Below are 25,119 nucleotides of genomic sequence, written 5' to 3'. Positions count from 1 at the left end.
TTTTGGGTTTGGATTGTCCCAAGACGTGCCGCCAGCAAGATGGGTTAAGGGGAGCAATGCAGTCACTGACTCCTAAAGGGAGTTCTGTCTAAACTGATGGCATGATAGGGCTCAGACAATACAAGTATGCACTGTGCCAAGTGCTGCCTACGCCTTTGGCAATATTCCTGCAGTTCAGCCTGACCCACAACACTCCTACCACTCCAGCCCTTTGCTTCCACAAAGAGCGTCAACTGCCAGCCATGACAAATTGCATGCATGGAGAAATATGGTCAGACTGTACTTTTTCTTGATAACAAGACAAATAAAATTAACATAAATGCAGGAAAGGGGGTGGGACAAAAAACAATGAAGGCTTTTTTCAGAGAGCTGTTGTACAAAGAAAGGAGTTAAGACTGCACTCCATATTAATTTGCAGAAAGTTTCCATGTCATCCATGATGTAGCAATGAAGAGTCACAAGTCTCAAAAAAACTTCAAATATCTAGAAAAGGATTTATGTCATGGAACACCAGGTGCCTCCATACCAGAGTTTTTGTCTAGGCTAGTCACTCTCTCACCACAAGAGAGACAGCAGCACCCCTAGAGAGCATTTCAGCCAGTGATTCCTTGACTGGGGATCAGAGCCTTTGTGGAGAAGAGAGACTGTCCCCTGGAAACAAAGGAGCTTCACCTTCTAAAGCAGACACCAAATTCAAATTCACAAAAGTAAACAGTGAAAATACACCCACATGCTTGCAGAGGATCTCCAAGTGCTACTGCAACACCAACTGTGTTTACCGCCCAATTTCTGAGCATGTTGACTGATCCCATGCTCCCTGCCTGCCATGTGCACATAGGCTGTGTTCATGAGCCCAGGAGAGATTCTGCACTCTGGTAACACTTTTGCATCAGGAATATCCCAGAAGCAAAAAGAATGTGGAATACATGAAAGATCTGTGGTGTCCCTGCATTCAGTCCAGGGCATTCCTAGGAGGCTTGCAGTGTGATCTAAAGTTTCACTCCAGAGGTTTTCCATTGTGTTCCAACCTACAGAGAAGCAATTCACAAAACTATATATATTTGGGAGAGATATAATCCCTGCTGACCTTTCCCATCACATTTCACTTTGGTCCTAAGCTCAGCTCAAGTCAAATTTGATTCTACAAAGTGCAAGGGAGCTGCAGTCAGCATTGTACATACAGGTTTTTTTGGTAGATACCATCTTTTCATCTGTAGATTTGATTGAATTTTAAAGTTATCTCTCAATTTTGAGAAATTACCAAATTCAGATAGCAGCTTTAATGACAAAATGAATATTTTAATGCTTGCATATTTCTACTGCTCAACAGATATATATCAAACTCTGGGCATTAGTGAGATAGCAGTGTTCTTTTAGAGACTCAGAAGAATGCTACAGTTTGAAGAAGCATAAAGAAATACAGGGATAATGTATTTGAGTCAAGAATAGCTACCTTAAGAAGTGAGGATTTTCACTGAAGAAAAGAACAGTTTAAACAGTGAAAGAGGCTTTACTATGAACAACAGAATGCTCATAGATATTTTTGTTAAAATTCTAATATGCAAGAATGGATGCATTTGCTTACAAATTGAATGCTATTCCCTTTGCTCCATTTTACCACCATACCTTATACTTTTGCACCTCTTGCCAAAAGAGCACTCCATTCCCCAGTAGGTCTCCCTTCAGTGCTACAAAGCGTTGAAATAGATTTGCTGTCACTGGATCCAACAGCGCTTTGCGAAAAGCAATTATTTCACTAGATGAAGAAACACTCTTATTGTCCATGTGCTGTCAAAAGAAGAAATAAATGCACCAAAAAAACTTTGTTTCAAAAAGCAATAACAAAGGCATTAGTTAGTGTAAACTGTCTGATTCTTATCTTTGCACTGACCCTAACTTTCAGTAGTTTATGAGTTTATGACATGGATACAATAAAATGTGGCAAGGTTTCATTTCTTCCTTTTCTTTTGGTTGTGTTTTTTTGTTGTTGTGGGGTTTTTTTTTGTTGTTTTTTTTTGTTTGGTTGGTTGGTTTTGGGTTTTTTTGTTTCCAGTTTGGTTTGGGGAACATTTTTTGGAAGATGTGATGGGAGAGGAAATGACTGACAATGATTTAGACCATATGACTTCATACTACAAAATATAGAAACAGCTATTGTTATTGATTATGGCAACAGGCTACTTTTCTAGAGAACAGTTTGAGTTTTATGCAAACAAACAACAAAGAAAAATGAACACACACCCCACATAGCTTAAATTTGTAAAATACTTCTGACAGGGATCCCACCAACAAAATGAGGTTTGAAATGTGTTGCTATGATCACCAACAGAAGCCAGAGAGTTTGCTCTCTGTGAAATAAAGCTACCAATACTAAAATAGAATTTAAAGTCATTGAAACATTTTGGAAATCCTCATGCTGCCAAGCACAGAACAGTAGGCAGCCAGGAAAGGGTGGAGAAAGAAAAATGGCTTATGCAGGAACAGTTTGTTTGAACTGAAGTTCATGCTGGCCTGCCTTCCTGAACAAACAGTTCTCGTGCTGTTGCTGAGGAGCAAGCCAAACAACCCCCTTTTGTTATCAGATGGATGAATGAAAACCATCTTCTAAAAGTGGTTTAAAACTCTTGAAGTCCTGGAGGGGTTGAGTTCTGCTCAATGGTGATCATAGGTCAGAAACGTCGTTAGTTGTTGTACAGTCCTGGAAATCTAACCTGATCCAAAGCTGAAAGAGTTTATGCAGCTTATCTTAAAAACAGGGGTTATGCTCAGTGTTCTGTCACAGAGCCTGCCGGGGGTGACAGTCTACCCTGGCAAGGAGAAGAGTGGTGGCTGTCCAGAGGGTCCTTTGGTTAAAATCAAGTCAGCTCAATTTAGGCAGTAGGGTTGGATCTTCTCAGCCTTTCTCCAATACTGCAAACACATTCTATTCCCTATGAGCAGGATTTAGGGAACTTTTGAGAAAAATTCTTTCTAGGGCATGTTTATGAAGGGAAGAACAAAACATTGCTTCCATCCCTATACCAGTATATAAAGACTGCTTATTTTATGGGTCAACAACCTTGAAGAAGAACATGGAGAATAACCATCTTCCTGACAAACAGACAAAGGCAAAACTCAGTTAACAGAACCCACATGCACTTTGGATCCTTTTTGTGATGATGGTTTGCATGGATAATTGGTGACCGGGTCTCTAGTTTGATTTCAACAGACAATAAAAGTTCATCTGAACAAATGTACACAACTTGTATGTTGGCAATCACAAAAAGTTCACTGCTCTTCAAGAGGAAAAAACTGGCAAACAACTGATGAAATGTATTATTACAAAGGTCTAAAAAGCTTAAATTTGATATTATCTCAGTGCTGTGAGATTAAAATACAATTCTAAATGAAACAGATACTGTGAGATATGATTAAACCTGCCCACTCTGCTGCATACTTCACATTCCCTTTTGTGTCTGCACGTAATCCACTTGCAATAATAAATAAACTACCAGATGCTGGAATGAACAGCTTGTCCAAATAAGTCCACTGCATGCAAAATACAGATAAATGTGAATTAAAGGTACAATATTAGTTTGAGGAGTGTTAATAGTGCTCCAAAGCCCAGGACAGGAGACCTTTCTTTTCAAGGTTGACCTCTCCAGATGGAAAGGGAGAGAAATTAACCAGGAACATCCAGCAGGGAGCTAAATTTAGGAGTAATGTGAGTAATCGGTCCACTATAACCAGTACAGTCATGATTGCTTTTAACAGCATTATATTTGGGCCTCACTGTCAGCAGGGAAATTGTGAAGAATGTGCAAGGTCCAAATGAAAAATACTGTGAAACTGCAGACACAAGAAAGACAGTAAATTTCACTTGCCTTCCACATCCTGGTTGTCTTTTGCTGGTCTTTGTGTGAAAGATCTTCAGTTATCTCCCTTATGTATAGTTGAACAAAAGCTTATAATTTCATTTTTCAAATACTGTATTTTGGTCAGCCTTTTAATGATTAAGACTCCAGTGACAGAATACTTCATATGTCTTTTTATGGATTTTATGTCTGAAACTTGTTGTAGACCCACACAGAATGCTGTCCCTTCTTCAGCTATAAATGAGCACCTGCTCATTAAGACTAGGGAATTAGAGAAGACAAGAGGCAACAGCAGTCAAACTGTGCCCCCACTGATGGTGGAGTTTATTTTACCCATAATGTTTTAAGGGACCACTTATGTGAGGAATAAATTTGGGGTTTGGGCATTTTTTTACTGTGAAATTGTTTTAGTTCCTTTGTACAGCTGTATCAGAAATACAGACTTGATCCTGAAACGTCTGTGTAGCTAAATTACACCTAAAGCAAAGGGCAGGTTTCCTGAATACGGACTACATAGTATGCCCACACTGTTTTGTCACTCTGAAATATGAAGCCAGTGGAGAATGTCATCTGGTTTCACTTCTTCTGAAATACTTTCTTCAAAGAATCTTTTCATCCTCTGAATTTTCATGTAGTGAAAAGAGCAATTTGACATAAATGGAGTTAGGAAAAGACTAAAAGCTCATTAGAAGTATGTATTTCCTGTAAACTGTTTATTTGAGTTGAAAACAGCATTTTCTAAACTACTTGGGCTAATCTCCCTGCCAACACAGTGCAGCAGGTGCAAAAAGAGGTATGAGTTAGCTTCCAGACCTGGAAGCAGCTTAGCCTTATTGCTTGGTCTTCTGCCAGGGCTTGTAAAGGAGGCAGAGTTCAGCTAAAAAGGGCAGAGGGTTAGGATTTAATTTAACTAACATAATCATTATTAAAATTACAGTTTCTCTTATTAAAATCTATACTTTTCAATATGCTTAGTGCTCTGAATCAATGGAAAAGATTCAGTTTATATGCACTTCTGACAATACTTCTGACAGCCTTCATGATGTTATAAAGGTGATAGAAAACAAGTTTTATGAACCATTGCAGCTACATATGTGTCTGCTTGGTGGTACTGTGAAGTTTCCTTCTGCTATGACATTCACATGTCAGAGCTGTTGTGGAAGTGCAAAACACCAAGTCTTTGCATCTGTCACCAGCAGGATGATCCCCTTACATGGATCACAGCCACAGAGGCATTCATAAAAGGCAGATGTTAGCTCTGCCCATTCCTCAGTCTTTCTAATGAATCAGCAGGAGTCAAAGGCTCCTCACTCCCAGCTTTTTGGCAACTCTCTTAAGTAACCAATTGGAGCAAGGCTTGTGGCAGTTAACCTCCCCACTCAGAAGAATTTCACAAGTCCTGAAGTCGATTCTACAGGCACTGCAGCTCCAGATGGGAGAATGTGGACAGCAAGAGAGAAAGAATTACAGCTTGGGAAGCTCTCTCATTTGCTTGTGTTCTGGTCCACTTGGGCAAATCCTTTACACAAAGCAGTGCAACTAAGTATGGCTAAGGCAAAATGGCATAGGGAGAGTGTAGCACTGCAGCAAAAATTAGGTCACTCTCCTGGCAGCCTGGATGGCAGCAGAGCTAACATCAGCTCCTCCAGATTTAGGATCTAACAATAACACTGTCAGCTAAACTAAGCCTTCAGATGAACTGCCTTCACACTTATCAAGATAAATGTTTCAACCTGTACATTCTACAACATCTCTTTCAATGTAAACTGAAAGTAACTTGTGGGCTGCTTTTCCTCTGGAACTTTTTATCCCAATGGTAAATTATGAGCCAAACAAAACACAATGCCTGTATGTGTTGCCGTTGTTAAAAAATTACCTTTGCTTGTCCCTCCACCGCATGGTGTTCATCTGCCAGGAACAATGGCAGCCAGTGTTTTTCTAATCTCTTCTGGACGCATTGCTGAACTTCTAGCAGAACCGCTGCCGAAAGTTGATCATGGAGGCTTTGTCTCCTTCCTCCACCTGAATGCATTAGCTAAGCAATCCAAATACAATAACACATGACATAAACTTTTGTGTATACCAAAAGTCCTTTATCTCTCCACATCCTTGATTTAGCAAAGCATGAGCTTAACTGTAAGCAAAGCACTTAATGCATGCTTACCCAAGGCTCACATGTACTTTTCATAAAAGGGAACAGATTACATTTGTCCCTACCTATAATAGAATACAGACTCTGGCAAATAATACCCCAGCTTGACCAAGTAAATTGCCTAAGTATCAAGATATATCAGAGTACCAGAGCTTAGACTTGCTGTCTGTGGCTTTAGTGACATACTAAAATAGAAAGCTGGAAAAAGTCACTGTGCCTGAAAGTCATTTTTACACTTTTTCTGAGCTGTCTTGTGTGTGCTCTGGCTGTGGCCTCAGATCACAGTTTAAGAGAGATGTTCTGTAAGAGATAGGAAGGAAAAGCCTGAGCAGGAAGGAAGGGACCTATACAACCAGAATAGAACTCGATTTCTGGACAAAAATATAGGTAAGATTTGAGGAGATAACTTGGGGAAAAGATGGATCTAACCCACTTGTGGATTTTTATTTCAGTCACAGTCAGAGTGATTTTTCTTTATGAATGGCTCTGTAACTGCTACCTTTTCTTGCTGTTTTCTGGTAGCTGGGCTGTTGGATCCAAAGAAGTACTTGTTGTTTAAGTACTTGGTTTTAATGTCCTTAGATTTTTCATCACTTTTTTCTTTATCCTTGTGGAGTGTCTTTCTGAACTCTTCAATATCTAGCCAGCACATGAGATCCATGCTACAAATTTAAACAGAATGTTATTTCAATATTGAGTTAATTTCATCAACATTCTAGGGAGTTATTAGTTTAACTACAACCCACCGAAGTATTCAAGACCTAAATACCAGGTCAGATTGGGCTGAAATTCTATGTCATTTTTCCTCTGCTAGTACATCTGCTGAGACCATGGCACTTGATGAACAGGCAGAGCAAACTTTTATCTTAGAGATCTCACTTAAGCTGCCATCTGGGGGTACCCTGAAAGGAGTAACCTCTTCAATATGCCATTGCTAAATCCAGCAGGGCCTGTGCAGAGCTCACAGAGAGAATGAATAATGAAACAGATGAGAATTTGAATCAGTTCTGAGGCTGTGAGCCACTGAGAGACCAGTTGATGCCTCCTGGTCTGCCTCGTTGTTATACTGCCTGAGAAAGGAGCAGGGATGACAGCTGGGAACATCAGCACAAGAAATCCCCCGCTTCTTGCCCTGTGTGAAGTGCTAGAGTTTAAGTCAGTATGCAGTTAAGCAGATAAAAAACAATGGAAAAATTTGTTTCTAGGGCTTTTTGTGGGCTGTTTTCTCATAAATTACCAATCTACTACTTATTTCATTAGTCATAGTTGGTGACAAATCATTTCAATGATTCAATTTTCAATATATACATTGTTCATAATATTTGAGTTTACACTATAAGTCTGTTTTCTATAGAATCGTAGAATGGTTTTGTTCTTCAAATCAGACAACAGAATAAATGACATAGCTACAATTTCAGTTTCATTTATTTTACTGTTTTCTGACAGTATCTTAATAGCTGAAGTTCTATGAGCATTTTAGTGAGTACATTCACTGTATTTGCAGCAGGAAATATGAAACATTGAATTCAGACAAATCTGTTTCCGTTTTCCATTTGGTTAACAACTGGCTTTTTCAAAACATTAATCTATGATTAAAACATTCAAAAGCATCTGACTGATTTAAGAACAGATGTTCTCCTTTCAAAAGTCTTTTGAGACCCTTACAGAACCCTAAGTTCTGTTGAGACTGAAATTCTTTCATTTGCGAGTTCATCACAATGTGACTAAGTTCACCCAAACGTAAGTGATCCAAATTACTGTGGTTTATGGAGTAACTCCTTGGCATCTACCTATGACAACTGACCAAATATGTGCATCTTTTTAAAAAGGTAAAATATATAATCTTCAAGTGTGCTAGATGAACCGTTTAGTGGTGGCTTATCCTGGCATACTGGATCAGGAGCACATCCATATTCAATTAGCCTGTTGAGACTAACAAGTGGTAACTCACTAACCTGAAGTAACATAAATTGTCCTGCCATTGTGTGAATATAGCCTATATGTTTAACAAAGTATTAAATAACGGAGCTTTGTTTAGTTTCTTACCAGAATTTTTGTGCAGGTACTCAGCAGCCTGTCCTTCCTGAAACTTGGATCACTTACAACTGGATATTATCAGAACCATAAGTTTTGATGAAAAGGCAAATGACGTATTCATTGGTTTTTTTCTGAATTTTTCCAGACTGCATTAGTTCTAGGATCCCTTCAGCTTATAGTACCTTTAAGCACCTTTATTGTAGCGTGCCAGCTGGACTCCAGAGTAACTAGTCCGGACCCACCTCTAAAACACTTTCATGAGACTTTTTCAAATGGTTTTTCTTTATTATGAAGGTTTATTAAAATAGACAAAAAAAAAAAAAAAAAAAAGCTCCATAAATTAAACATTTCTCCACCTGGCTCTACCACTTAAGATGGGACTTGTCTGTGATAAACAAAGAAGCAGGAAATACCAGAAGCAATTCAGCATACGGGTCCATGACCTGTTATCTGCTGATTCCTACCACTTCCCCAGTTAAAGAGGAACTCAAGACTAGTGGTCTCTGAACTGCAATGTGTGAAGGGGGTGTGCAAGGCCATTTGTTGAGGGGCAGGTAGAAAATACTGAAACTTTAGTAGCACATGTATATAATGTATTTAAAAAATATTTGTATTTATGTGTGTGCATATATATATATATACACACACTAGGGTTCCATTTTCAGAAAGTTTCTACTGATGAGATGCATGAGCAAAAAGTTTGGAGGCCACTGCTCCAGACAACTAACTCAGAAGTCACCTGACTATAGGCAGCTACACCATAAGAATTTCTGTCTGAACTTATTATCTGTAGTCCTTTTGTAGTCAGTAATCGTAGGAATGATCCATCCAATGGATGGATGTTACCTTCAGAATTAGGAATATTGTGTCCACAAGTGTATATTTCTCTCTCTGACTACAAAGGGAACCTATGTGATGATAAGCAGAAGTAATGACATTGAGTCTTGGCCAGAGGAATTTTGTGCCAGATGCCTCTTTCTGGGCACTTTTGAAAAAGATGACCAATATTCAATGTAGAGCTATAGCAGTGCTTGACTAGAAGTAACAGCCAATATGCAAAGCATCAACTCATGGGAAGCCCAGTTAAAGGAAGGAAGTGGCAATTTAAAGACAAAAGAAAAAGTGTCATTTTCTGTTTAGATCTTATTATTAAAACAAAGGCTCACTTTTTCAAAGACCCTGCCTAAGATTGTATCTGCTGCAAGCTATTAATTAATTCTGTTCAGCAAACACAAAACTGTGGTTGCTGTCCCACTGTGAGAATAACATGACTGTTTTCTATTTGCACATTTTTATAATAGCCAGCTTTAATTTTTAAAATGTACTAAATTGAATCTGTACTAAAAAAGAGAAAATTTTACTCATTATAGGCTACTTGTTCTACTCAGGGGTTTGCCACTAATCACAGCAGAAACTGAAAGCAGAACTGTAATATAAGTATGTTCTGACAGGAGAATTTTTACCCCAAACTTGTTAAGACAATTCAGTTGTCTGAACAATGTGTCTGTATGTTTCATAAATATGCAAAAAAATTTTTTTTAATTACTAAAATCTGTCAACATTTAGATAGAATCATTAGCAAATATTTCTTCTGAACTTAGAAACAGGTGAAATAATAATAATGAAGAAACGTACCTAGCAGAATGCTTATTAAGAAAAGCCTGGAACTGTTCTAACTTCTCTTTGTCATGGATCAGGTCAGATAGATTAGGACCTGCCAATCCTCTGGGAGCTTGATTCAAGTGCTGATCTTCTTGGAGAGGCCCCGTGTCAGCAACAGTACTCTGAGGGGAGAAATTATTTTGCTTGCATAACTGTTTTTTCACCTCTGTAGTTTGCTCAGTCTAATAATCCTTGCATTAGATAACCTATCTCTGTCAAATAGCTTTCTAAGCACTGAGAAAATAAATTGAGTTAAGGCTCCAGCTCCTAGTAAGCTTTACTTTGATGTTTGCTTTAAACATATCAGTGTCTGCAGGTTCCATAATCAAATAATCCAATAAATACCTGTAATTCACTTGAAATGGAAGCATTTACTCAAGAGTAGGGGCCCAACATACATTCCACAGACTTTAGGTTTGATGTTGATGGAACTGACAGAAGACCTGTGTATCTGATTAACACAATGTCATTCAGTCCCCAAAATAAATGGTAGAAATCAGACTATTTGCTTCTCCAAACTAGCATCTGGTTAGCCTTTCATTGCTGATACTCAAAGTGTGAACCCTCTCTGACAGCGAAAGGGTTTGTTTTTGTTAGTAGGTACTTGTCTTACCTCATCCTTCTTGGAACTACTCACTTGATGCAAAGCCTGGAGCTCTCTAAAGTACACGGAGTCCAGCTGTTGAGTTTCTTCCACCAACTCCACCTAATAAAAATAATATTTTGTATCACTCCTACAGTACACATTATAGAAAGATGGAGAACTACATGGGCACTTTGCCAGTGACGGTGGATAGAAAAGAATACATTTGCCAGTAATGAAACTGATGTTTAGAAGAGACAAGAAGCCACATTCTTGTGACAAACAATTCTATCAACAGCTCTGGTAGAACAAGCTTTTTCCATCTGTGTAGGATCAGATGCAGATTTCTACAGAATACTACTAAATAACCTAACCATAACATTAAGCAAATAACTTTGATTCAAAAAGTTGCTGGATTCTAATGTGTACATAATATATTGCGTGCATTGTGCATATATTATATTGTGTATATTGGGTCAGACGTACCTGATTGCCTGTACCAGCAAATTGTATGTCAAACTGCCACAGAGAAACAGAAAAACAGTTCTTAAAACTAGGACTCTCAGTGGGAAATGTCAAGAAGACAGAGTGCTGCAGATTTGAAGAAACAGGAATTTAGGATGAGAAAGATGTTAAAATATCTAAACAATAAAGATGAAAGTTTTCTGACTTTCAGACTTGTCCCCTTTCTTAAATTATTAACTGCGTGTGATTTGAATTCATGAAGTTGGCGTTTTTTAACTTAATTAGAAACTGTATGTAACTAGAGCAGTCCTTCATGTTATGTACAATCAATCAGTAACTGTGAAAGAGATATTGGTGAATCTCCTGGCAGACTAAACCATTTGAATGCAGATTTTAGGATATTTAGTAAAATTAAGCCAATGCCTTGCACTGATCTGCATGCCCACTGCAAAGATTAGAAAGCTGTGATTATCTTATACAAGTGTTTATGTGCCAGAGAGAGAAGAGAATGTTTAGATTAATATTCATGATACTTCCATCTAAATGTGAATACCACACTAATCACTCTGTTATCTGAATGTCTTCAAGCCCAATGTAATTTTATTCCATTGTTATAAAGTGCTTTGGGCTATTCTTTCCCTTAAAAGAAAATATAGTTTAAAATTCATTAGTAAAATAATTCAGAACATTTTTCATAAAGTTTAAAGATAAGGCAAATAGAGGCAGAATGAGAGTCAACAGTAAAAAGAAACTCTCCTGATTTCACGTTCCATTTAAAGAAAAAACATATATATATATAAAAATATATATAACGTGTCCCAAATAAACAATTTTGGACTCACCTAATTCTTGATAAAATATCTTGTTTCATTATGGGCCAAATATGTCCTGCTACAGAGTAGAACAAAGGGGAAGAGTAGAGCCAGGGACTGAACAAATTACAAAGCAGACGTTGTCTTTGTGCTTGGGAAGGAGTGTGCCTATCAGTCTGCACCTAGTACTAAGAGACTCTGGTGCCTCCTAGAACAGGTCGTTTTATGTCTATGTATTATAACTCTTCACAAACACTTGTATTGTGCAGTTAAAAGGATTTAGTTGGGGGGGGGGGGGGGGGGAGGTTTGTGCTCAGATTAAGATCTCTGTGTTATTAGAGCACTGAGAAGTCAGCACGTAACTTTACTTGCAAAGTAACGCATCCCCCGAACTGAAAGGGCAATAGATTATCCTGTGGTTAATTCAAGGAGATATAAACTGACATAAATATTAACTGAAAGGAAAAGTTTATCTTCAATTCTTACTTTTCACTAGAAGCAGTGACAACAGAGAGCTCAAAAGCAGACTCCTTTTTATGCAAAAATGATGCACAAGAACTCTCGGCTGCACTTATGACTTGACTCAGTGAGGACCAGCAATAGACACTAGACAACACTTATAGATAGTACACACAGAAAATACACAGTTGCAAAAGACTAAAACTAGTCTGATAAAAAGTACATAAAATTTCAGATTCATGAAAAGTATCAATCAATTCCAAGGTGCACTGCAGGTCATAAAGAATTATAGCTGAAATAGTTTAGAAAAAATAATTTATCTGAAAGGTTAGAAAAGACATTGAAAAGCAAAGAAAATATTTTACAGATGTCTTTGGATTACTATATTTCATTTCACTAAGTTTCTCAAAGTTTCAAAGTTTCTAAAGGATATTATGTTATCACAGGATGAGAGGAAAAGTCCCCTCGTGAATTAATTGCAAGGTAGAAAATCAAAACCAAAGAAATAAATAACTTTCATTATGGGGTGGGGTTCCTATTGGAGTCTCACAGGGACCTGCACTGAGGTTGTTTTTTAAACATTCAGAAATTATCTGGAAAAGGAGGTGAGTGAGGAGACAACAAAGTTTGCAAAATGATTCCACAGAGCAAAAAATTAAATTGACTGTGAAAAGCTGCAGGATAGCGGGACACTTTAGCATCTGCGTGATAAAAGGCCAGCTGAATTCAACGATAATAAACATTAAGTCATTCCAGTGAGCTCCAAATTAAGGCCTTCCATTAGTAATTATTATTTGGGAAGAAAATCTTGGAATCATTGCAGATGGCTATTAGCTCACATTTTGCACATCCACTCAAAGTTCACCAGGAGTCGAAAGGAAATTAGAATGATAGGAACTATTAGGAATGGACAAAGAGCACGACAGAAAACATGGTTCTACCACTGGATAATCTTTAGTGCATCCAGACCTTAAGTATTGCTTGCATCTCGTTAAAATAATATAAAATAACACATACAGATGAGGCAATAAGTGCAACAAAGGTATGGAACAACTTCTATAGGAGGAGAGGTCAAAGTGTCTAGGATTCTTGAGTTTCAAGGAGATCTAATTGAAGTGGGATATAATAGAAACTCGTAAAAGCATAACAACATTGAGAATACGACAAGATAACAATTGTTCACTTGTTCCTCATGACATAGACAACTAGGGCAGCAGGTGAAATTACCAGGGAGGAGTTTGCAAACATAAATCAAGATATACGTTTTCTTCTCCTATTGCTTGACTAAACCATGAAACCCACTTCTGCATCGAGGCTGAAGATATATCACTCAAGATACATTTTACAGAAACTCTTGGGGGGGAAAACCTCATCAAAGACTATTAAAATCAAAAATGTGGATAGGATCTCTGTTCCATGAACTTCTTTGGTTGCAAAGTGCTGAATATGGTTGTGTTTCTTTTCCGTCCTTATATACTCCATTCTTAAATGTTTAATACTGGCTACCACCTAACTGGCTTAGAAGACCATTCTCAACTTTGGTTCTAGGTATCTATTCATCTAGTTGTTCTTACATGCATGCATGATATAGAACCAAAAATACACTGTACTAAAAAATTTCTGCAAAAAGGCTTCAAAATATCTTGCAGGGGTCAACGTGAGCACGTTCTTACAAGCTGACAGAAGTATCAGCAGTAAGCGATGATATTTCCTGTAAATTGGACATGCTTCATCTAAGGACATAGTGAAGAAAAACAGGAAATAGAACTAACTTCCTGCCCTCTAACTCATTATTCCCCTCTGTAAGTTTCTTCTTCCATATCCAAGAGACAGATGCTAAAGACAAATTAGAATCATAGATTAACAGAGTGTCCTGAGTTAGAAGGGACCTACTGTCGGGGGCTTTCCCTGACATTCAGGTGGTTTCAGGGTCCTTTGCTCCCCTGCACAGCTTTGAGCCAAGCCGAAGGAAGAGACAGAGTTCTCAGGTTTAGATTTTTCAAGGTTGCATACTTCATTTATTGTTTCTTATCTTACAATTTTCTCGGAGTCTGACAAGGTGTTCGCAGATGCATGGTTTCCTCACGTCTCCCCCTGAGCTAGGTCATCCTTATCTTTTATACTAATTACTACGTATTTCTTGTTTACTATTTCTTACCAATGTCTATCACTATTACTAAAAATTACTATTACTTTGACCCAATCCTCACTAACTACTTTGTGCCACGTCAATGCAGCAATGGAGTGAGGGAAGGAGAAGGAGAAGAAGAAGGAGACAACGCCCCAGATTCTCCATCTTGTCCCCATTCACTTCAATGCTAGGAACCTAGAACTACTATTTTCTCACCCTGTGATAAGCTAAACTACTATTTTTCACATTCTTGTGACTTGTAAACCTTCTCTCAGTGTAGGAAGTTTTTCCCATGGACTGAGATCAAAGCCAGCGTCTCTCTGAGCTCTGGGCTGGGGTCCCAGACCCCCCTGCCTAGGTCCCTGACCTTCCAGGGCAACCAAAGGAATGCCCTGGACTCCAACAACCTACAAGGGTCATTGAGTCCAACTCCTGATCCTGCACAGTACCATCCCCAAGAGTCACACCACGTGCCCGAGAGCATTGTCCAAGTACTTCTTGAACTCTGTCAGGCTTGGTGCTTGGCCTGGGGAGCCTGTTCCAGTGCCCAGCCACCCTTGGGGTGAAGGAACTTTTCCTAATATCCAACCTAAACCTCCTCTGACACACCTTCAGGCCATTCCTTTGGGTCCTGTCACTGGGCACCACAGAGAAGAGATTGGTGCCTGGAGACCACCTCAGTCTCTTCCTCTCCAGGCTGAACACATGACCTCAGGCCTCGTAGGCTTCCCATCAAGGGCCTTCACATCCTCATAGCCCTCCTTTGGACACTTTCCAATAGCTTTGTATCTTTCTTGTATTGTGGCACCCTGAAGGAGCTTGACCTACAGCTAGCAAGTTGTAGGTAAGTTTACAAAGAACAGAGCCACAGCATCCACCACCGTCATCAGCATTTCTTCTTGTTATTTGTCAAAGGCACAGTCAGGATTCCAGCCATCTCCTCTGACCTCTATGGCAATGTTCAATTCAAGCTTTTAGAACATTTTGGGATTAGAACTGAGTACACCTCTGAGCCACTTTTTTAGAGCAGCAATCTAAAAAGTGTTTGGGGCAAATACAGCTGAATCACCATATTACATTTCCTCTATGCTAAGCAGGAGCTGTACTAAACACCAGAAATACCTATTGTCACTGCACTGACACTCTAAAAAAATGCCTTACTATGTGCTTATCACTGAAAATATAGAGGGCTTGTGGGCAATCCATCATAAAAAAATTACTTCTGATCAATGGTACGATTGCAGAAACATGAAACTTCCTGAGTGCAAAGAGAAATTTTACCATAGCAAGATGTTTTCCTCCCCAGTTCACAGGCCAAGGAGCCTATGAAGCCCACACCCTCCTTTCAGATGAGAAGTCTGCTCTCCACAAGAAGCTCAAGCTATTTCCACATATCAGGATAGAAAGGATTAAGTAAAACCTCTTGTAATACTTCTCCCTTCCTGAGTATAAATACAACAGGGTTGCATATGAATGCTCATGTGACTTTTTTTTTTTTTGCCTGAAACAAGAATTTTTCATGGTGTCATCCAGATATTACCTTTCTATAAGTGTATTTGTCTGCTTCCACCATCTTCATCCATGGTTCCAGCAGAATAGTGAGGATATGTTCTTCTGCTGGGTCAAAAAGATCCTCAAAAGCTGGGTCAATTTTGTGATAAATCGTATTTTTCTTATTCTGATGAAGTCCAATGTCCATATTGGCAGATGGAGCAATGTAAGTTGCATAAAGGAACTACAATAAAACAAGAAAACTGCATGTTAGCCACCATCCATTTCAATGGTTACAGACCCTTGAAGGAGAGAACTAATGCATGTTTGTCCCCCACTTCCCTACTGTATTTTTGGGACTAGTGATTAGTCCAAAATTCAGTTATTGAAATAATGGGTCCCCTTGCCATTTTTACTCTTACTTGTTAAAATGGGTAATTCAATTTTTACTTGGATATATTTGGCTGATACTTAGATTCAGATAACCACAATTACAGTACTCTTCCTGAAGTCACACTTGTTTTGCAGAATATATGCCAATTAGTGAAGACATCTAACTTCTTCTAAGAGATGTAATTTGTCAATTTGAGGTTAAAATTAATGAAAAATTATACTATTTCATTCTGTGTGGAGATTCTATTACATAGTTTTTTGAAAATGGTGATACTTATTATAGTACAGGATCCATGCAGGAGATAGCACTGCACAGGTGAGGTCTAAGCCCTTACAAAAACAAGGAACACAACATGCTTCTTATTTGAAGCACAGAGTTTGCTTTCAACATGTGCAAGGAGCAGAAAACTGAACCTAGAGAACCTAGAGAATATTTCCTTCTTCCTAAGTTCATCCTTGAAGCACAGAGTAATGTTACTTATTTCAAATTTTTTTAAATACAGTCCCCTATGTAAATCTATTGTTTTCTAAATGTTTTGTAAATTATGCTATGAAAATGAACATTGAAAACTCAAACACCTTTTTTCCAGGAATATCTTGAAAGAGGGTATTCCAGAATAGCTTGCTAAAACTTCACTATTCTGACTTCAGCTAGGAACTCAAGTAAAAAAAGATGCTGCCAAAATATATTTCATATCCTTTTAAATATTTTCTTTTCTTCATATTGTGAAAGTGTAACTATATTTCAAACAAAGAGTCAGGGACCAGATTAATAGCACAAATCAGAATCTTTAGGATAGCATTGACAAGTCCATTTTCACTATTTATTACCACACAGGTTTGACAATGAAGAATTCAGGATTCTGATTATTCTCTTTTCCCTATGTTGCTAAAATCCAGCTGTAACTAGCAGATGTACAAAGCAATAGAAGAGAATAATATGTTTACTCTGCGTTCAAGCAGTAATAAAACACTGGTGTGCTTAGATTTCAAGCACAAGGGGAGAATGTTTGAGTACATTAAATAACTATGTTTCTGTTTGGTTTAAATAAAATGTTGATTTATTAGACTCTCTCTTTCAAACAGCACAATGATAGAGTATATCCCCATTATTTTGGACCTTTACAGTTTGAACCAAACCCTTTAGATTCTCCTGGTATTAGGTCACTGAAGAATATAGGGCTATGATGGCTGACATTCATACCCCAGTTAGCTCTTGTTGTGATTGCTGTATTTATTGTGTAGGCAGGATTCTACACTCTTTCCGCATTTCTAAATTTTCTTTGCAAACAAAGATGGTCTATGCCTGCTGTGCCTATTGTATCATATTGTGCATATTATCATGCAATTATGATGCACAAGTGCAAGGTGTAAGACATCCATAGGGAGAGACTTACCTGAAAATAAGACCACATTTATCCTAAATTAAACCCTTCTCAGTAAATCCCTAAGTACATTTAAATTTAACAGCTTTAATTAAATTCACAGTGGTTTCAAAAGTTGAAAGTTATTTTGAAGAGCCCTAACACGAGGAAAGTTTCAGTTAAATCATGTTAAGTCTGATCCAAAACATTTAATGTATAAAATTAGCCAAATTAGAAGAAACAAGTCCAATGTTATCAAGATGTGGTATCTTTAAAAATAGCATTTTTAAAAAGGGGTTAATCATTTCAGTTGTCATTAGGACTATGTTGTTCCCCCTGTTATGACTTACCACACAAGGGATCTGTAAATTAACAAAAAGCCTCAAAAAGAGGTCCTCAATATTTCAGCACATATTAACCTGGTTCCTTGAATGAGTGAACATTTGAGCATAATTTTAAGAACAAAATAAAAACAAACACACCACTAGTTTCTTGGCTGAAATTCCCTTCCCCTATGATTTTGAATGAAATAGGTTAACTTGAGTATATTTGCTATTCTTGTTTAGAGCTGGCAAAAAATATCAGCCTACCAAGTCAAAAATTTCCCAGACTAAGAAACGTTGACCAAAAGCCATTGACTCACATGAACACTGTTGCATTCATATTGCTACAACAGGGATTGCCTTTGTAGCCTACTCTACCGACAGAGCTGTCCCCAGTCCTTTATAAATTTCACATGCAAAAACAGAACATAGCAAAGACAGATATTTTTCTCCAGAACCAATAGTTAGGGCTGGCAATACACATGAAGCAAAAATTTAGAGGTAGTTAAGCTAGCTAGAGGAATGCAATTATCCAAACTCAAAGAACTGGACCCTCAGTGGTGTAATCATTATGGCCTCTTCATTTGAAGGATGCACATTTACAGTGTCAGAGGATTTGGCATCTTTTTACTTGAATTCTCATAAGAATCCATTGCAATGGGATTTGACCAAGTGAATACATGCACTTGCAGATGGGAGAGAAATGAGAAGTAGTTTTCATCCCTGTAACCCCTTTCACAGAGTTGAGGTGCATCTGTAGATCTGCACAGATTCGATTACAAGGACTGCAGGAAAAACAACGGAGAAAAGTTCTAGATATGTCAAAAAAGAGGAAAAGTGTCTGTTCACAGTGTCAAGCACTGGACAATGCAGCTTGCAAGACACATTTTATAAAAAGTAACAATCATAACCTCTTTTTATTCCTATGTCATGGAATTATTGAGGTTTTTCTCATCCTCAGTGGACTATTGAAACTGTTACATTAGTTAATCTCCTAAGGGATCAACAGGAAAAATTACATTAAATGAACTTATAGGTTAACAAATTCATACAAAAATCTGAAGCATATGACATCACGTGCATATCAAACTTTGTTGATTCGTTGTTCTGTTCCTATTGAAAAATGCAAGAATTTTTCTACCTGTCAGCTATAAATTCTTCCATAAATGTAAATACGTGATGGATTGAACCCAAAACCTTATCTGGAAACTTTGTCAGTTTGCATATTGGAATTACTTAAAATTGCACAAACCTGATTATATAAAATGCTTACAAAATTAAGACTAAAACTTTGGCCTCATTTATGACTTTCCAGATCAGGGATTGTACAGGCCTTGGCTTCGGGTGTGAATTCATCCCCAGATAAGAAGGCTTTGATAAGCAATTTCAGAATGGTTGGAGTGAAGCAAGAAATGCAAGAAAGATTTAAGTCCAAGTGCTTTGTACTGCTGCCCAAAGGAATGGATATTGCTCTGATCTGAATGAGGGGCTTGCACAGCTGCTTGGCAGAATCATATGATGGAAGAATGCAATGCACTGGCTGGTGTTAAACAGATAGGCTGAACTGCCTTAACCTCCATCATCACTTCCCACTAACATAAGTCTTGCATTTGACCCTAAAAGTCCACAGTAATGAGGATTCCCTTTATCTAAATTGATTCTAGCATTAAAATATTGTATTTCCCACAACTGTATTAAATTTTCTAATTCTAAATAACTTTTTCTAAAATTAAAACCCAACATTATATGTTTCTTCATTGGTTTTATTTTCAAAATTTTTTCCCTCCTGTGCATTTGTTTACAGTGAATAACTGTAAACAGTTACAGGTGTGTTCCTGGGTGGTTACCGGTACTTGTCATTATTCTTATCCATCAGATTTCATTCCCACTGTAGTTTCTTTCCCCAGGTGAATGCATTTATACCTTGGAAAGCATTTTATTGCTCTATGATAAAGCTGAGATAGCAATGCCTAACAAATGAAACAATGAGTAGCAGATACACAGCAATCAAGGTTTGTTCTTGTTTCTAATGGGAAGCAGGCAACACACATATGGATCACTCTTTGTCTCTGCATGTCTCTTTCTGTAATAAACAGTAAAATATATATGACAATGCGTCATGTGAATCTGATTCACATTCTCTTAGGAGTATTTGGAGTGACTGTCTTCTTGTGCCAAAGGTGAGTGCAGAATTTGGGAAGGCAACCCTTCCGTAAGCGGACTCTGTAGATTGGTTGCAGCTTGACTCTTTACGGTGTTCCAATGAAAACAAGTAAAATTTTTCTGCAACCTTAAAAGGCAAGCTTGAGAATGATACCAAATGTTGCAGCACATGTGTTGATTTGTTATGTTACATTTCAGCTGTTAGTTATGCTAATGGAACAGTTTCACATATTTCGTTTTGATGTATTTACTTTCATGGCTATGTGTATGTACTGTCTGCAACTGCCTGGTAACTGATTGCACGATGTTCTGCTGTCACCACCAGGCCAGCACTGGAAATAAGATTAGTAAAAAAGACCTGGGCCTTAAATTTTCAGCCATGCAACCACTGCAAAAAGAATGTAAACTGGTGTGAAATGAAACCAAAATGAAAACCATCAGGGACCATAAGCTAAGCTTTGGCCTGCAATAAAACACATAGTGACACAAAATGGCGGCACAGAATAGATAAGGTCAACTTGCATGTCTGCTGTGAGAAGGTCCCCAGCCACACACAGGTCTGGACAGACACAGCAGACAGTCAGACTTAAGGGGACATTCAGTCGCCCACAGCCTTAGGCCATAACAAGGGCTGGAGGGGAAAACAACTAAATAGGGTAGAAGTTTCAGAGACAGAAGAGAGGGAAGAATCCATGCCTTGGCCTCTGCTTGGAATTCCTGTACAAATAACACAGATTCAGATGAGAATTCTGGACAAATATGCAAAATTCTGTCATTTTCCCAGTAAAACCTCCAAGAAGAAAAAGAAGACAAATTCAAGGATGTCCAGATGCTCAGGAACATGCCATATAAAGAGATTACTCTCACCTTCTCTCTACAGATATTTGTTCCAATGATATGTGAAGTAGCTTTGCTCTAGTACAGTACAAACTGGAATATGTGGAAAGGTTTATAGAGGAAAATCAGACCAAAGTTTCACAAAGTGATTTTAAAAGTTCCTTGTAGTTCTAATGATATTACCCTGTGGCAGTTTCTACTCTGCATTCAGCCACCACTGTGGGCTAAATGCATGCTCGATTAAAATACTCTTTTATAGGAAATATCAGTTCCACTTAACATTAAATGAGGGTCTAAAGATCTGTTTAGGGGACGACAACCATGGTAAAGATAATAATGATGCCCTGACAATCATAACAATTAAACAGGGCTGACAAAGATTATTATTAGGTCATTAGCTGAAGTTTGTACTATGAGATCTGCAATTCTAACCCACACAGGAGATGGAAGGAAAGGTACAGCACAATTAGATGGTTTAGAAAAAATACTATCTCTGATGTTAACACTGAGCAGACAGTTCCCAAATATGACACAGTGTAGCAAAGGGGAGTTTAGGTAAACTGAATATAATAGATAAAACTGGGAACAGGCTGCAGAGCCTGGAAATCAAACTATGCATGTTTAACATTTGAATCAAGAAATTCCATGGAAACAATCCAAAGAGCTTCTTTTATTGTCCACAACACATATTTACTTGGTGTGGGTTGTCAAGATTTGGAAACTTTTCTATTTTCTATCTTCTTTTCAGTCTTTACACTGAACAAATGCATTTGTGAAAGGAATGAATAAATGTATTTTTGAAAGAAAAACATATTATTTACAACTTACTTGAGCTTGATTGCATATTTGAAAATGTTGAAGGGTTTCCTGGTAAAAAAGCTGATGATAAGCCTGTAGGTCAAACCAAAAGTACACGCAGTTCTTCCACAACTAGAGATGAAAAATATTGTAAGTTATTGCTACCCAGATATCACAGTTTTATAAAAAAATTACTTTCCAATGCAAGTAATTATTTAGCTCCTTGGTGTCATTATAAATCAAGCTCAATTTAAGATGGATTTAATCATCTGTTGCATACTGGCCAAAGGACAACATATACAATAGCATTGTCACAGTGATACTCTTTTATTGTATCTTTTATGCATAATTGGCCATTAAAATCATTAACATTGTAGTTAACATTTGAAGAGTAACCACATTTCAGTGGCATAAAGCCAGTGCTAGAGAAGAGATGCTGATTATGGACATGCAGAGTTTGTGCCATTGTAAAACAATTTTGCAGCAATAACCAAAACAACTAAATACTGTGTACTTGACATATTGTCCTGGGATTATCATTACATGTTTATTACATTAATTTCTGAGAGCCAGAGTCTTGGCCTCATTTCATAAATTCAAACAAACAGCAAAAGATCTTTCAGAAGAAGTCTAGGTCTTTCCCCAAGTCCTCTGTTTTAATCATGTGTTTATGGGGTTTAGACCTTAAAAATACCCTGAAACCTCCATCACCAACCAATAAAGAATGCATTCTAAAAAGGTATGGGTAGGGAATTTTGTTCCTTCCAGACCTGGAACATGAGTGAAGTAGGCTTCACAGGTGAAGAGAAAACTTTAAGCAAATAATTTTGAAAGGAGTCTGGCACCTGGAAAGGCTAGAGCCACATGGGTGGTTGCCTGTCTCCAATGAAAGAATAAGTTTATTTAGATTTCTACCTATACACATTTAATATATATAGCTGAAGGTATTCAGCTTTGGAAACATTGGATCTTGCCTTGTAGAAGCCAGAGGCATTTCTAGCTATTGCTACTGGATTCTGGGTTGTGCTAGTGGTGAAACAGATGTCCATCTTGATTGCATTCAAACCTCCCCTAAAGACTCAATTTTTCTGCAAAACCACTAAACACTAACTCAATATTCATAACTTGTTTCAATTCAATCCTCAATTTACACCCTGCAATGAATGATAGATCTGCTGACTACATAGAACAAATAGTGGTATGTGTCTCAGAAATCCGAGGAGATTCATGGAAGCATAAGAATGTTTTAAAAATATTTGAGATATTGGACATCACTGACCAAAAAAGTAAGAAGAAATCAGATTATCGTGAGTAATAGCGCAGGAGATTTCCCATATTTTTAAAAAAATTGGGGGTTTTGTGAGTTAAGACCTCATTTTTTTCTGCCAAGTTAAAGGTTAATTTTTAAAAATTATTAGTCTTTTTTCTTTATTCCTGATGGTACAATAAGAATTCCAATAGGTTTGAGATGGTAAGAATCTGACAGCTTGGCTAAGACCTGTCATTAGTTTGCATATATACATGAACAGTTTATTGTTGTTGAGGGATTGAAGTCTCAAAAGTAATAATTCATCCAGTCATAAATCTTTCTTTCTCCATTTCTTTTTTTTTTTTTTTTTTTTAAGTCTGGCTGCCCTCTATAACTTGGCATTCAGTCAATTGTGGACTAAATTAACACAGAGCAGGAAAATATTCGTACCTTATTCCCCGACTTCTCACAGAATTGTGTGAAGTAGTAGCCTGCTCTGTTCTCCAAATAAAGAGACTGCAACATGCTTTCAATTCCTGATCCCCTGAAGACAACACTGCCAGCAGCACCTTTCCCCTGGACAAATAAAACATAGTTATACAGCAAGGAATAACAGGCTTTCATTATTTTCAAATAATATGTCTCTGCATTTGAAATGGAGGGCCAAAAAGTGTGTTCAATTAGTATCTTCATACCAAGGAAGTAGACTCCATTTTCTACTACATATATTGATCATTGCCCTCCAAACCACTTTCTTACTAAATATTCACATCCTGTGGAATATATCTGATGACAAGACATGCAGAGCAGCTAAGTGATCATAGCATTCCTTAGGTGGTTCCTCAATACTTAAAACAGAAAAACAAACGTAGCCTTAATTCTGTCATTAAGTCTTTAGCTCTGGGGAATTCCAGTGATGCTCAACAACATCAGTTAGCTGTCAAGGGTTGTCTCAGCTCAGGCTACTGGGTTTTGAATTAAGAGAAGTTAAGAGGCGGTTATTTGGTCACGATTCAAAACATTTAACTATGATGGAACAAAAGATACATCTTCTGGAGTTAGACCACTGACATGAGCAACAAAATCGTAAGCAATTTAGGGAGCCAGAAATCCATGCTCGTTACCATGGCTAGCTCCTAGAGCATTTGAGGAAGAATACATCCATTCTGTCAGTGTTCACAGAGAAGCCAGAAGAGGCTTCTGTAAGTAAATTAGCTTCTGATGATCACAAGAGAGAAACTATGGCTGATTTGCTGTCTCTGATAGCAGAAGTGGAAGACTGTGGTGGCTGGCAAGCAGCTTCTTTCCAAATAGTAGCTAGGAAGAAGGGCAGGAGGAAACCAGACTTCTGAAGTAGAGTAGGAAGAGCTTCCTCCTCCCCCGTATGAAGTTTAACTATGAATTCCGTCATTCCCCTTTGCATCTTATTTGTGATGGCAAAATGTGAGGTCTTGACTGTAGGTTCCAGTCTAACCACTGTAAAATATTTTCTTCTGTCAGTAAGAGGAAAACTGCATATGATGTATAAAAACGAATAGTTCATGGTGTGAACTTTTGCTGAATATACATTCCTTACTGCAAATTTCCCCTAATTGCAAAGACCAAACTTTTTTTTCTGTCAAAAACAACAAAGTAAAATGATTGCAGTGAAGTAATAAATAAAGTGTGATTTTTGAAGTGCAAAACAAACAAGCATGTGCTCAAGTGCTCAGCAAATTCCATGCACATGTGAGTGGGCCCAGATTTCATAACTTTTTTTTTTCTTTTAGCTGTAAGGCTATGAATATCAATACCTCCATGAAAGGTATTTCTTTCAAAGAATTTCTTATTTCAAAGGCTGTTTGAGACCATTCCACAAACAAGAAAGGTTTTGGATATATCTTAGATTGCCAGATGTTGACATATTAAATGTTGAATTTGTCAGCATTTTAACAGTTATTGAGAAAAGGTTCATCGGCACAGTGTGTCTCTCCTGAGGTCTGCTCGACTGAAGATCTGCTTAGCAGGCAATAATTCAATACAGAAAAGAATGAAGTACATAAGCAATAACGAGAGATTGTACAAATGAACCATTTTCCTCTTATGAATGTTATAATTTTAATGACTTTCTAAGGCAGATTCAGTTTTCACTGTAAGTCTGATACATTTTCGTAGGAAATGTTTCCACTGAAGCATTTATCCAGGTAGTTTTCCATAACAGCCTACTGAACACATGGTCACTATGGAGAAGATCAACACTTTCTAGTGAAAAAACCCCCGCTGTGTGCACGCCATGATTTTCTATAAAATAGGTGACAGATACAGCAGAGAAAATGCAGACATTCTAATGTTATCTCTGCGTAAAGC

General features: G+C 37.7%; 1 protein-coding gene across 1 annotated transcript in view; it reads right to left on the bottom strand.

Moving 5' to 3' along the window:
* Positions 1-25,119, bottom strand: part of RGS22 (regulator of G protein signaling 22) — a 61,585-nt gene that overhangs the window by 11,498 nt on the left and 24,968 nt on the right. The window contains 9 exon segments of the mRNA XM_040072998.1: positions 1,627-1,788; positions 3,864-3,921; positions 5,714-5,889; positions 6,506-6,668; positions 9,679-9,827; positions 10,319-10,411; positions 15,696-15,890; positions 21,555-21,656; positions 23,224-23,349. Of these exon segments, the coding sequence (XP_039928932.1) occupies positions 1,627-1,788; positions 3,864-3,921; positions 5,714-5,889; positions 6,506-6,668; positions 9,679-9,827; positions 10,319-10,411; positions 15,696-15,890; positions 21,555-21,656; positions 23,224-23,349 (1,224 nt within the window).

This window comes from Hirundo rustica, chromosome 1 (genome assembly GCF_015227805.2).
Source record: "Hirundo rustica isolate bHirRus1 chromosome 1, bHirRus1.pri.v3, whole genome shotgun sequence".
Classification (NCBI taxonomy): domain Eukaryota; kingdom Metazoa; phylum Chordata; class Aves; order Passeriformes; family Hirundinidae; genus Hirundo; species Hirundo rustica.
The sequence above is the reverse complement of the archived record's forward strand: the minus strand, read 5'-3'. Positions and strand labels throughout refer to the sequence as shown.